The 14,305-nt window shown below is 45.4% G+C and overlaps 1 protein-coding gene across 3 annotated transcripts in view; it reads left to right on the top strand.

Annotated features, from left to right (window-relative positions):
• Positions 1 to 11,387, top strand: part of CORO1C (coronin 1C) — a 72,600-nt gene extending 61,213 nt beyond the window's left edge. For all 3 annotated transcript variants that reach the window (XM_074321109.1, XM_074321110.1, XM_074321108.1), the window contains 7 exons: positions 320 to 501; positions 1,688 to 1,807; positions 2,668 to 2,772; positions 5,225 to 5,370; positions 7,414 to 7,471; positions 7,576 to 7,821; positions 8,978 to 11,387. In XM_074321109.1, coding sequence (XP_074177210.1) covers positions 320 to 501; positions 1,688 to 1,807; positions 2,668 to 2,772; positions 5,225 to 5,370; positions 7,414 to 7,471; positions 7,576 to 7,821; positions 8,978 to 9,097 — 977 coding nt within the window. In that variant the 3' untranslated portion in view covers positions 9,098 to 11,387. The remainder of the gene's footprint in view (positions 1 to 319; positions 502 to 1,687; positions 1,808 to 2,667; positions 2,773 to 5,224; positions 5,371 to 7,413; positions 7,472 to 7,575; positions 7,822 to 8,977) is intronic.
• Positions 11,388 to 14,305: the final 2,918 nt, after the last annotated feature.

The following is a 14,305-nucleotide window of genomic DNA, read 5'->3' as shown; positions in this document are numbered from 1 at the left end:
AAACTGACAATTGCTTGGGGTCCATGAGCCCAGTTGTCTCTTAAAAAAACACAACGATTCTTTTTCTTGTAGTTCTTTGTTTTGGTTCGTTGTTGTTTCTGTTGTTTCATATGAACCCAAACTTAACAAACTATATATTTCCTTTAACACTGATTTCTTTTATACAATTTTTTTTCTTTGTTGCTTCAGTTTTTAACTCCCAGTAAGTGGTAGCACCTTCCTTTCAATGCATGTATATATATCCTGTGTTTGTAGTCTTCCCAAACGGATGGTAAAGGCGTTTCTAATGAGTGGGGGGCGTGGTTGTGCTTGCTCTCAGGCTGTGATAATGCCATCATCATCTGGAATGTGGGGACCGGGGAAGCCCTGATAAACTTGGACGACATGCATTGCGACATGATTTACAATGTCAGCTGGAACCGGAATGGCAGTCTGATCTGCACGGCTTCCAAGGACAAGAAAGTGAGAGTAATTGATCCTAGGAAACAAGAGATTGTTGCTGTAAGTATTCTTCAGACAAAAACCCCAGTATTTGTAGCACTTCAGCGAGTGAACTTTCTGCTTTTCAAGGCAGGCTGCAGAGGCTGTGCTACTGGCCAGGGGACCTCGGCTGTGTGCAAACATCTGTGACTCAGAAAAGGCTTGTACAGGCTTCTGTTTCCCAGTCACGTTTCTCTTCAGAGTTGTACATTTCCAGCTTCTACCCAAGTCTCATCTCTCACTTGGTGACCATTTATCACGAAGAAACAAAGTTTTTATCAGTTCACTAGAGTCCTTAAAAGTCGACAAGTCCAGAGCAGCTAACCCATCAGTTCGTGGCATTCCTGGCTTTGTACGGAATGTTGATTCATTGAGTCCCACCCTGTTGCCAAAATGCCTGTTAAAGTACCTCCCAGAGATACAGCAGGTTCTCGCATCAGCTCAGTGTTGTCAGTCTGCCACCCAAACTCGGCCTCAACAAAATCAAATATCACGACAAAAGATGGACATTTGCGACTTGAGTCAGGGTTGAAACCGCAGGTGTTGAATCCAGGAGCACCTTACATCAGCTCCACTCTGAGGTCCTAAGTCGCCCTTCTCTGAGACGTGCTCGTTCTTTGGCAGTATTGCTTCTCAAGAGTGAGTCGGACGGCAGTCGTAGCTGGTGCTCATTGCACCTTGGGGACTCGCTTGGCCTTGTGCAAAGTCCTTTCTCCACTAGAACCTTCTAAGGGTCAGTGCTGGCGCACTCACTGAACAAATGAGGCTGAGGAAGGGGCTAATAGACTAGGTTCTCGGCCCTGTGAAGTTGGTGGGAACTGCAGGGCATGTCCAGGCTCAATGGTATTGTCCTCCTGAGAAACAAACATTTCCAGAGTCCTCTCGTGGGTCTGATTTTTGCAGTGCATGGATTTGAGTTCGCAGCCGGGCATGGTGGGAAGAGTGAGGCTTTGAAGTCTAGTCCTGACACTTGCTAATTCGCTGAAGGACCTTGACCAAATCACTTTGTGTCTTTTTGTTTCCTCATCTGGTGCGGGGAGGTGTTTATTACTACACACACACACACACACACACACACACACACAAACCCACCATTAAGGCATGCAGGGTGTGGTTGAGTTCAGTGTATGGGCCCCCACCCTCCCACCCCACCTTCCTTCTTGACGTTTGAATGTGTGTGATGTGCCTCTTTGCTCGCTCTCCCCAGGAGAAGGAGAGAGCGCACGAGGGCGCACGACCCATGCGAGCCATCTTCCTGGCGGATGGCAATGTCTTCACCACTGGGTTCAGCCGCATGAGCGAGCGGCAGCTGGCCCTCTGGAATCCGGTAGGCGCCTGCCCAGCCTGTCCACTGGCTTCCACTTGCGCTTTCTGTCTTTTCTGAGCAGGTCTGTGGGTTGGTACGCAGATGATGGGCTTCTTACTGTAGTTTTCCGAGCTCCCACGTCTTCAAGTTCTCATCCTCGCGGGAGACTTATCGCCAAATGCGTTTCAAAAATGCATTCTTTGTGCTCCCAAGGAGTCTGAGTTGACTATGTTTTTAAAAAAGAATGCAGAAGGAATCCAGCATTTCAGATTTGAGAAATAAGTTCTAAATTTAGTTATATTTTATAAAGAATATGATCAAATGTCTAAATCAAAATAGTCATGCTGGGAAAATATTCATGATAGCTTAAGTGGGAAAAAAATTCTAAACTACCCGTATGATATGATCCCAATCTGTGTGAACCTGTGTTGTTTGGAAATAGACCAGACTGGTCAGAGTTTCCGCCACCCACTGGACTCTGGGATTATGGCATATGGGGCGATTTTTATGTTCTTCCTTGTGTCTTTTAACTTTTTAAAGAACAAGTATAATGAACTTTATAATCAGAAAAGTACTTTTCTAAAAGAGAAAAAAGTCACAAAGGAGAAGGGCATTCTCGTCTTTGTCATAGGAGCACACCGATGTCTGCATTAATGATGTCGTCAAATTGACACGATTTTAGTGGATTGGACCCCATTTATCATCCCTGTTGGTATTCACACGTGTGACTATTATACGTACATTGTTCGAACTTTAATTCTCGGGACGTGGCTAGCATGAGGGCTACAAGAATGCATACATAATAAGGTTACAAAAATTTCTTTAAAAATGTGTGTCTGTGTGTGTGTGTTAAAACATATGTATGTATTTTTTTTCCTCAGAAAAATATGCAGGAACCAATTGCTCTTCATGAAATGGACACCAGCAATGGGGTGTTGCTGCCTTTCTATGATCCCGACACCAGTATCATTTACTTATGTGGAAAGGTAAATAGTCATTTTCATGTTTGGTATCAAATCTAATCCTGTCAGAAGAAAAGTTTATCCTTCAGAGATTTAGTAGATGGAGATGGGCAGTGTGTTGTGTCATTCTAATTAATTTGCCTGGTGTGTGCGAGTGTGTGTGTGTGTGTGTGTGTGTGTGTGTCTTGAGTGAAAATAAGGACAGGTGATTTGGGTATGATTTTAGGTGAGGCTGGACTGTTTGTAACTTGCCAGTTGTGTGGTAATAACATACTGTGTTTAGCACTTTTGACTGAAAAAGGGATTGGACTAGGGTACTGCGGCAAAGCTGACAGGGAAATCTTCGCTTGGGCACTCTAGTGAGAAAGAGTACATACCACCTCATGGTGCTGTGTGGTTGGTGATTGTAGATTTCTGTGAATTGGTGTCAGGGATGAGTAACCCAGTTTGCCACATCTAATGCTGAAATGTACTGGATAGCTCTGGGTTGGCGTTTAGGCACTTGTTACCACATGCCATGGACTCAAAGAGAATGGTGCTTTGTGGATAGGAGCTTTTGAGCACCCCAGAGACTCTCTAGAGGGTTCTTGTTTCTGGAATTCAGTGGTAGAGCCCTGGGCTTGAACACCTGTGGCTCCCAACTAAAGTTTCGGGAGGTAACAGTTGTTACAGGAATACCCACACTGAAATCAGAAAACCTTGCTCTGCCTAATGATCTCTGCCTAAGTAAACTGTTGTGGCTTTATTATTATTTCATATTACTGAGGTGGTCACCTCAGTATTATTTTTTTGTAGGTTCCCTTTTCCGTGGAAATTCTTGTAGTTGAAATAAATGAATGAATAGACAGGGAGTGCTGTAGTCCCTCCAGCCTGTGAGGATGCTCCTTGCTGAGTGCAGCCAGGGATGTTTTGTTTCTTTTCATAGTTGATTGATCATGCTGCAAAGCTGCTTTACATTTTTATAGGTCGGTTACTTAGAAACTGAGATCTTGTCTATTTCCTTGAAAGTCAGTTTACTTTAGATATTAACAGCTGCCATAGATTGCATCAAAACAAACAAAAAGAGCTGTTACGCAGACGTTACCAACACTAGTTGGAAAATTATTTTTTGTGGGCAGAGAACAAATAGTAAGTGTTTAGTTTCTTTTCCGTTGCTTTAAGTATTTATTTACATCATTGAAACAAATGGAAATCACAAGAACTGAAAGGATTGTTAGAGTGTGATACTGCCCAGCTATTTATGACTTTAGGTAGGTAGGCAGGCAGGCAGGTAGATGTAGATGTAGATGTAGATGTAGATGTAGATGTAGATGTAGATGTAGATATAGATACACACCAATCTATCCATCTATCTCCATCCATCCATCCGTCCATCCTTTCCACCTGGTAGGATTGCCTTCATTGTTCAGGTTGATAAAACTGTGTGACAATTATTTATACTTAAGCTAGTATATGTTTCAGATCTCCAAGAAAATCTGACCATTCTAAGCAAAATTATTATAGAATTTTATGCATTGCAATGAGACGCAAACCTTGTGACGTTAAAGGATACTAACACTAATGTTTCTTAATTAGAAAAATCTTGCTTTTTATTATTATCTGATTGTCTGATGGTAGTGCCCTCAGATTTCTGAACGTACTGCTCTGTGCCAGTGAACAAATAACTCAGCAGTGGTTCTTCTAGTCCTTTGTTTTGTTTTGTTTGTTTGTTGAAGTTGAATTGCAATGCAGTTTTTTGGCAGAGGTATTGACATCTTTGCCTTGACTCTGACTTGGTGTCGGGCTCTTTGGAATAACATTTGTGCCTTCAGTAGGAGGCAGAGATGACTGTTTAAAGGGCATGTTAGTGTTTGGTAAGTGAAGGCTTGCTCTGCCAGGAGGAGAAACCGTCATATGCTTTAGGCAAGCCTCTCAAGAGGATGAGAAAGGTCAGCCAGCATCGCGGAGTCCTAATTAATGCTGGGTTTATAGGGGAGAGAGATACCCACTTAAATCAGATGTCTCAGGGAGCCGGCCCGGTGGCTCAGGCGGTTAGAGCTCCATGCTCCTAACTCCGAAGGCTGCTGGTTCGATTCCTACATGGGCCAGTGGGCTCTCAACCACAAGGTTGCCAGTTTGGTTCCTTGAATCCCACAAGGGATGGTGAGCTCCGCCCCCTGCAACTAAGATTGAACACGGCACCTTGAGCTGAGCTGCCGCTGAGCTCCCGGACGGCTCAGTTGGTTGGAGCGCATCCTCTCAACCACAAGGTTGCCGGTTCGACTCCCACTAGGGATGGTGGGCTGCGCCCCATGCAACTAGAAAACAGCAACTGGACCTGGAGCTGAGCTGCGCCTTCCACAACTAAGACTGAAAGGACAACAACTTGACTCGGAAAAAAGTCCTGTTCCCCTTCCCCAATAAAATCTTTAAAAAAAAAAAAAAAATCAAATGTTTCAGTTAACATTAAACACAACTTGTCTCCGATTTCTTGTAGGGTGACAGCAGCATCCGCTATTTTGAGATCACAGATGAATCCCCGTATGTCCACTACCTCAACACATTCAGCAGCAAGGAGCCTCAGAGAGGGATGGGTTACATGCCCAAAAGGGGACTTGATGTTAACAAATGTGAGATTGCCAGGTAAAGAATCAGCATCGTAAAGTATTCAGGTTGTCTATACCGTCCATGTTGTGCAAGAGCAACACAATTCCGTGACGCCCAGGCCTTTCTGCCCTGTGTGGTATAGACCTAGTCTCATTTCCTGCCCGTGCTTAGAGACACGGAGTTTTTGTGCGGGGAGGAACCTTTCAAAATCATTTAATACCACCATGCCCCTCTCCATTCTTCAGATGCTATAACTTGAAGTACAGCAGGTATGTGGCTTAGCCAAGGTGTGTTGCATACTTACTTGAAGAGCAAACTCTTCATCTCTTGTCTTCAGGCTGAGGCTGTGGCCTGTGTGGCAAGCAGGGGAGAGCCTGTCCCTGGGAGGGAAAGCAGGGGAGAGCCTGTCCCTGGGAGGGAAAGCAGGGGAGAGCCTGTCCCTGGGAGGGAAAGCAGGGGAGAGCCTGTCCCTGGGAGGGAAAGCAGGGGAGAGCCTGTCCCTGGGAGGGAAAGCAGGGGAGAGCCTGTCCCTGGGAGGGAAAGCAGGGGAGAGCCTGTCCCTGGGAGGGAAAGCAGGGGAGAGCCTGTCCCTGGGAGGGAAATAAGGGATGGTTTTCCTGCCCTGCAGGGGGACAAACTGGGTTCCAAGCCGAACTGCAGACCCCACAGATTCTAAAGTAGAGAAGCCAGAGGTGTTCAGTGGGGTGTTGGGTTCGCTTGATTTGGGAAGTTCACTACGTTGTACAATTCCTGCCTCTTTGTACTGCCCTGGATTTTAAAAAAATTTCTATTCCGTAATACTGGTGGGCCTCCTGAGGGGCCGGTTCTTTTCTCGTCCTAGTCAACAGAAATACTCAGTGAGACTCACTGACCACTGGCCGTTTTAAACGACGGAATGAGTGGCATCGCGTAGTCAGGAGTGATGGCGCACACTGTGTGATACTCACCGCGTTTCCATGGACACGGGTCTGAGTGTGCTCTTCTGGTCACACCATTAAGTCACGTAGCTTTAAACAGCAAAATAAGACAAATTTTAAGACCTTTTTTATATGAATCACTGTGGGGTTTTTAAAAAATACATTCAACTCTCTGGAGCTTAAGTCATGAAGGGAAGCCATCCCAGATCATTCAAAATTGTGGTTTAAACCAAACCAATCAAAATGGAGTTCAAAATACATTGAATCTGAATGTAAGATTACAGCCAATACTGGGGAACACGTTTATTTTACTGTCACCTAAAAGTCTAAAAGACCATAAGCACAGTTGTTCAGGACCCCTCCCACTTGTTTCGTGGGCTTTCATCATAGGGCAGGCACACTGAAGAACAAGCTGTGTGGATTTCCTCTTTTACCTCAACTGCCATCCCTGTGAGTCGGGGCCGTTTGTACCCCCACTTTGTGCACAAGGAACTTGAGGCTCGGTGAGGTGGTCACACGCTCAGGTGGCAGTTGAGCTGGAAGTCAAACCCGGGTTGTCTTTTCCTCCACTGCGCTGACTGTAGAGGTTTCATTGCTTTATGTTCCTGTTCTTTGGGATAATGTCAACTTTTTGATTGTTACGTATGATGTGGTTTGCTTAGCTGCCAAAGTTTTAATTCCTAGGACTGTTTTCTTCAGCTTTTTAAACATTGTGCCTTATATATGTTTGACCACCTCAGATTGTCGGAACACCTGTCATCCAAATCATAGATTTGATACGTCGGTGTTTGTTTTCTCCTGTTTGTTGTTGACCTGGTAACTTTTCACAAATGAATCATTTTCGGTGGTGGTATCATTGCCACCACATTTGATCTGCCCCCAGATAATTGGAATTTGACTGGCACCACAATGCACAGACCTGCACTCCTGGTTCTTGTCTCCAGTCCTTCATTTGCTAGTGTAGCTACTCTTGGCGTCCGTTTCCTCATCTGTAAACTGGGACTGCTAGCCCTCCTTACTCCCCAGGGCAGGCAGCTGGGGTGATGGGCAGAGCAGTTCATATCCTATACAGCGTTGTAGAAAAATGGTTATCAGCAAGCCTGTTTGTTACGTGGCCTCCTGTTTCACTTAATGCAACTTTACCTTTATTTCCCCTTTGAAGATTCTTCAAACTTCATGAGAGAAAGTGTGAGCCTATTATCATGACTGTTCCCAGGAAGGTAAGCACCCAGTTCTCTAGGCAATCCACTTTTTAAAAAAATTTTTAAAATCCCAGAACTTTCTTCTTTCTCACCTAAGGGTTTCCCCAAAATGCCTCTTGTAGTCGGACCTTTTCCAAGATGACCTGTATCCCGACACAGCGGGGCCCGAAGCGGCACTGGAGGCAGAAGAGTGGTTTGAGGGGAAAAATGCAGATCCAATTCTCATCTCCTTGAAGCACGGCTACATTCCAGGCAAAAACAGGGATCTCAAGGTAGTCAAGAAGAACATTCTGGATAGCAAGCCCACTGCAAACAAGAAGTGCGACCTGATCAACATCCCCAAGAAAACCGCAGACACGACCAGTGTGGTAAGGACTGCAGAAGATTGAGGGGTGCGCCTGGCTGGCGGGTTCTCTTAAAAGCTCTTTCCCATCCTGGGCACTGCAAGTGCTGTCCCAACTGTGGACAGACGGGGCTTTCCGTAAATAATAATAGGTACTGTTTGTAAGAAGCTCCTCAGTCACTTGCCTTTGTGGCCACGTGTGGCTCCTTTCGCTCTCTTTTGTAATGACGGGGCTAGACTATGGTACTGCTGTCTCCAAGTAAACAGGAGCCCTGTGGGTTTTTCTTAACTGTGTGTACCCATCTCTGACTTGGGCAGAATGAAACAGGGCGTGGGGTCACAGGTGCCAGGAAGAGAAGGTCCTGGGAAGGATGCAGTGGTCAGTGGGTTTCGATGTCGCCGTGAGTGGGACTTAGCAGCGCAGGTGATGTTGCACATCGTGGCAGGAATCATGTAAGTGGACCAGCGACGCTGAAGGCTGACGCTGGAGCTGTTAGGCCACCGGAGAGTGCTGCTGCTGGGAGAGCAGGTTCAAGCCAGGGAGGAGAGGAGAGGGGCAGCTGGCGCTGTGGAACAGAGTTCCGGGGAGCCAGAGGGGAGGACAGCGAATTGTCAGTGGGAAGGTAAGCAGACCAAAGGGGCAGAGTGCCTGGAGGAGCTGGCATTTTGGCCATGACTGAGGAAGCCACGTGAGTGTGGCACCAGGGACTTGGGTGACTGACTGAGGTTTCCAAAGGAGTCAGCTCCACGGGGGAGAGCTCTGGCCTGTTTAGAAGAGGTGGCAAGCAGGGCAAGGGATTTGGCTCCCAGGAGGGCCCCTGGGAGGCCTCCCCTTGCCCTGGTATGTAGAAGTCACTCCTGTGGACTTGTGTGATTGGGTGGTTGGCTATAGGGTGGCCTAGAAGGAGTCAGTCTTGTCGTGCAGTTTCATTGTGTCCTGAGGGTCTGTCCAGGCCAGTGCACAGTACCAAGCAGTACTGTGATACAGTTGTTTTGCTGGGGGCGTCAGATGGACGGACCAGCATTAACTACTTTCTCCTAAGGCCCAACCTGGAGCCTCTGGCTTGCCACTTCCCAAATGGAAAATTCCCCTTCACGCCCTATAAATTCTTAACTGTGTTGACCTTTGTTTGCTGCTTTGTAGTCACGCTCTTCCCCTCCCTCCTTTTTTGTTTCTTTAGCAAAATGAAGCCAAGTTGGATGAGATTTTAAAAGAGATCAAATCTATAAAAGACACAATCTGCAATCAAGATGAGCGTATTTCCAAGTTAGAACAGCAGATGGCGAAGATCGCCGCCTGAAGGCCCACCCCCACCCCCAAAATGGGAGCAAGGACTCGGCCGGTAGCTGGTTGTTGGTGTGGTCCCAGGGAGGGCAAGAGGGAGGCACTGCCATTTGGAGACATTTCATTTCAGATTTGTCAACCAGCGATAGGCCACATTCCAGTAAGAACTCAATTCGTCTCCCAAATTTGCAGAAACAAAATGTGATTCAAAAGCTGAGCTTTTTATCAGAAAGCTTTTTTGATGTTTTAAGTGTTATACGTGACTTGTTGAACTTTTAAAAGACGTAAGTGCTACTTTTAAAATCCCAGATATTCTGAATTTTAGAAAACCAACCAATTCTGATTCAGTGTCGTGCCCAAGTACTTTTTTTTTTAAAACAAATAGGGACCAATGCCACATTGCTTTTTATATTTCTTTTTTTTTAATGTTGCCAAACCAAAAGTAGCTTTTTTTTCTTTGTATTTTGCTACTTTGCAGTATTCGTGTGTGGTTTTTTTCCCCCTTAATTTGAAAGGGACAGCACTGTGTATGTTTATAAACTAAATGAAGATAAGATATTATTTTGTATAAACATTCATCTGAGAACAGTCAGAGCAGTAGCTATTGTGCTGCCTCGTTTGCAGCACAAACCTGGTCATCGTCATGTCCGTCTGCAAGAAAGACTTGAAAAATCACGTGGATTCGTATTACCACCCTTCTCATTTCATTGAGTCTTCTGATCAGAAAAGCTCATATCGTATCATTTCCTTTATTTCCTTTCTTTTTTCTAGAAATTAGGTGGTTGTACCAGAATGGAGTTTTGCTTCTTGGTTATCCTGTGCTTCAGATGATTATAATCTACCCTAAACTAGCATGTGTTTCTGCAGTTTTGTTACACAAGTAGACGCTGTTGCATTCATCACTTTAAACATCATGTTTCAGGTTTCGGTCAATACTTGACAAGGGGGCCAGGACAAGAAGACACACATACCGTGGCATGTTCCTTCTTGCCCATTTCAGCAGCTTGCCTAGCTCTTGAGTGTAGTGGGGGACGAAAAACTGGGGAACCTCCAGGGGATTGCTGGCCCCATGTGATCCTCTGCTTTCCTGCATGTCCCGTGCTGTCCCCGTGCTGTGCTGGAGGAAGAAGTGGCTCTCCCTGCACCACCAGCTCTCCTGCCCCTTCCTCTTCCTCACATACGCAGCCACCTGTCTCAGGGCTCCCCCAGCCATTCCTCTCCTTCCAGCCTTTCAGCCCGAACCGCACTTAGCTGAGGTGAGGCTGGAGGAAAAGGGTCTAGAACGAAGCAAGACCAGGAGCGCAAACCTCTGCTGTAGCTTTAATGTGTGCAAACACGTCCTTTTGCAGCCTCCACCCCAACTAACCTGCTCTGCCCTCCAGCTCTCACTGAGGCTGTGTCAAAGCACAGAGACGCCCCAGACTCAGGGGCCAGAGCCTGAGCTCTGTTCACCTGTTCCATTCCACGGTTAGCTAGAACTCTCTCCACTTCCATTCTCTCCTAGTGCATGTTTGAGAAACAAGACGGACGGAGCCTCTGTTTGGGAAGGCCTTAGTTTGTGATGGAACATGAAACGTACAGTGCCATTGGGATCACGACAGGAACTCGTTTGCACATGCTCGTGCTAGTGTGGGGACAGGACTGGCTGGAAGGGTCCAAGTACAGGGCACCAGGACGGAGGCCGAGTGTGGACAGTGGGTTGGAATGCACAGCTGAGCTGGGGTGATGTCCACATACAAAAAGGTACCCTGTTCTTAACTGATATTGGGGTCACTGTCTTCATGATTTCAGGGCATCTGAATGTTCGGTGTGGTTTTGTGTGTGTGTGTATGTGTGTATTTTTAATATTGGAGTGGATAATGAGACGTAAAGAAAACGGTAATTACAGTGACTTGTATTCAAACCTGTACAGGTTTCTTTATCAACGTAATCTGCTGAGGACCTTCATTTTTAAGATTCAGAAATGTTTTAAGGTTCTGATGTCAAATTAAGTAACAAAATTGTTGATGGTGGTGAAACGCCATAGGGAATGTGGTTCAAAGAGAAGAGAGAGGGCAAGGAGAAGCCATCCTGACCTGTGTGTAGCTTATGACTTATTTAATGAACAGATGCCCAGCCAGGCTCAGAGTCGGCACCGAAAGCATTGTGGAATATTTTTCCTGTTTTGTCTTTTTTTTTTTTAAAGCCGTGCTATCCCAGAGGAGAACCAGTGAATTATTCCTAGATCGGCTCTTATAGAGCGGCCATAGTATTCTGTCAAAACACTTGCTTCCATTTTCAAAGATAAAAAATCATTGATTACAAAATGGTGTCCGTGTTTATTTCACGCCTCAGCAGCCCTTGAGGCAGCCCACACCTCTGTCTGTTACAGCTTCTCTGACTCAGTGGAACGAACCAGGTAGCTTTTTCCTTCTCTGAGGGTAAGTATGAGGGAAGTGTGGGTGAGCTACCAGCACCAGCAAAGGGGGAGATGGGACATATAGTGAGGTTTCTAGAGTAGAGTGCTTACAGGCCAGATCCTGGCAGGCTTGGATATTTGAATCCTGCCAATATCCTTGGCCAGGGGTGGGACCTGGGCAGATTTCCCAACCTCAGGGAATCCTTTTTCTTATCGTGAAAGAGATGAGAATTTCATGGTAGTGTAGATGAGAGAAATACCTGTGTCCGGCCACTCAAGGAGTCCTCACTGATGAGCAGATTGCCTGACAGGGCCTTTGACAGCAGTTGTTTCTTCCACAGAAATAAAATTCTCTAGGTTTGACTGTGACTTTTATTCCAACAGAAGGTTTGCAGGGTCCAACAGAAGCCATTTTGGGGTTTCTCTTTTTCCACTAAAATACTGTCTCATGACATTTTAGTCATTGTAGCAAAGACTTTCCCACTGTTTTTTCTGAATGTTTCTAAATGTAAATATGACTACTTGGCACAAAGCTACTCTTCCTCCAGTATCTTCTCCTAAAGTTGCTGGAGTCTGAGAATGGTGGCCAGGTCCATGGTCAGCTCGTGGTTGCAGGAAGGAGAAGCTGGCAGATGGTGTCTGCAGCCCCACGGTGCCCAGGGTCAGGGGGGAGACACGTGGTGTGGGGTGTTTACAACTTGGCGCCTTGCATCTTGGCCAGGAGACCTAAAGGTCACCATGTTGGCCCCAGACGGCCAGCCAGGCCCTGTCAAGGGGCAACTTCCGTTTTTTTTAAAGGTGACTTCCCTTACTGTACTTGGTGTTGGTGTCCAGAAAAACTTCGTTGGCTCTTAAGAATCTGTTAACTCTAAGTAGCCCTTTCTCCCTCTGCTAGCAGTTAGAATATCCTAAAGCCATCATTGGGTCACCACATGATTATCGTTAAGGATGCACCTTTTCTTATTCAGGCGGGCAGTACTTGTTACCCAGGCTGGACAGTGCCCTTTGTTCCTTTTTGTTTCATTTAAAAAGTCCTTTCTCCTTTCCTCTGCTATTAGAGGGAGTACATGCAAATTGGCACAACCTTTCCAGAGGGCAGTCTGACAGGCTGTATCAGAAGTCTTAAATGTTTTTACCTTTTCACCCAGGATTTTCACCTCTGGGAATTTTGTCCTAAGGAAACCAGTGGGAGATACATTGAGGAATTAGAAGAGTAAAAATTCGTCCAGCGGAGTTGGCTAATTAGCTTGTCACGTCCATGTGTTGTAGCACTGTGTAGTTACTTCCCAAGGTCATTTCAACCAAGTTTATATTCCAAGTGTCCCATAGTGAACTGTGTTACTAATGCCATGGGAAAAGTGGTTTGTGTTTAGAAAAGAATTCTCACCAACTCTCTCAGCCCTGAAGTCACTTTGAGGTAAATGACGTTAATTGGCTTATAAAAGTACTTTTTCAAGAGTAAGATGGCGGAAGGGTGTGACGACGTCCATTAGACTTCATACAAACACAGAAGACTAGAATTGCTAGTTGGGAGGCTAGCCTTCACGCCATGATTTGCATAAAGAGATAAAATAGAGTAACCACTCCAGAACAGACTGTTTTTGACAAACCCTTTTAAGGGAATACGCATATACAGTGTTTATTTATGTGTAGAGTAAATACCGCAAATGTTACTATACGAATTTAGCAGCTGTAATCTTTATTTAATCTGATTTTTCTGAATTTCTAAATTTCCTATAAATGTCTTTATTCCCAGAAAGGAATTATTTAAATGAATGTATGAATGATAAATTAGTAATACATTAGTCACGCATCATAAATAGTGGGGGGAAGGAAATGGTGTTGTGACAGTAAGCAGCTCTGGGGTCCGGGGCGCCTCAGAGCCTCCCAGGGACATCCGCGTACGCGCTTCATGAAGCGAATAGTTAAATCAAACGAAACTTTTTTTTTCCCCTTCCAATTTAGAAGGAAAAAAATAAGTTCCTTTTTATCTAGACTTCAGACTGGGGAAAAACATTTTAAATCCCAAAGCAATGGCATAAATCACAAAGGAAAGGATAGATTGGCTGCATAAAAATCACATTATGTAAGACTCCAGTGTGTCAAAACAAATTACATCAGATTTTAACATGTCAAAAAATGAAGGCCGTACAAACTGGGAAATACATTTTCAACCAATAAGATAGGGGACAGTCTACTTTAATAGGCTTAAAATCTCAGTGCCAGCTGCTACCTCTAATTGAAATGGGGAGGACATCACCACGCTGGCTGGCTGGGTCCGATTGTAAGTCCAAAAGCCACTGCGCAGATCACAGCGTTCCTCAGCCCCACCCCACACACTTTAGTCCACCAGCAAAGGCTTCGTCACAAACTTGGAGGTGGAAGGACTTTGCAAGGAGACACTAATGACAGTGAACGTCATTAATGCTTTGTGAACGTTCCCCAATTCCAAGGTTTCGAAAAAGGGGGGGTGGAGAAGTGGGGAGTACGAGATGGTTCCAGATCCAGAGATACTCAAGGATACGGTATCTGCTGTGTTTGTTACATTGCTTGACATGTGGAGGAAGGTGGTTTTAGAGAGGCTGGTGGGACCTTTGAAATTTGTTGTCGTTTCACTTTATTGCATGGAAATGAAACAGTAAGAGCTGATTTTTTTTTAAATTTTAATTTTTATTGGGGAACAGTGTTTTTTTCCAGGACCCATCAGTTCCTAGCAAAGTCGTTGTTTTCAATCTAGTTACGGAGGGTGCAGCTCACTGGCCCATGTGGGAATCGAACCGGTGACCTTGGTGTTATGAGCACTGCGCTCTAACCACTGGGCAAACT

This window comes from Rhinolophus sinicus, linkage group LG16, assembly GCF_036562045.2.
Source record: "Rhinolophus sinicus isolate RSC01 linkage group LG16, ASM3656204v1, whole genome shotgun sequence".
In the NCBI taxonomy this organism is placed as follows: Eukaryota; Metazoa; Chordata; class Mammalia; order Chiroptera; family Rhinolophidae; genus Rhinolophus; species Rhinolophus sinicus.
The sequence above is the reverse complement of the archived record's forward strand: the minus strand, read 5'-3'. Positions and strand labels throughout refer to the sequence as shown.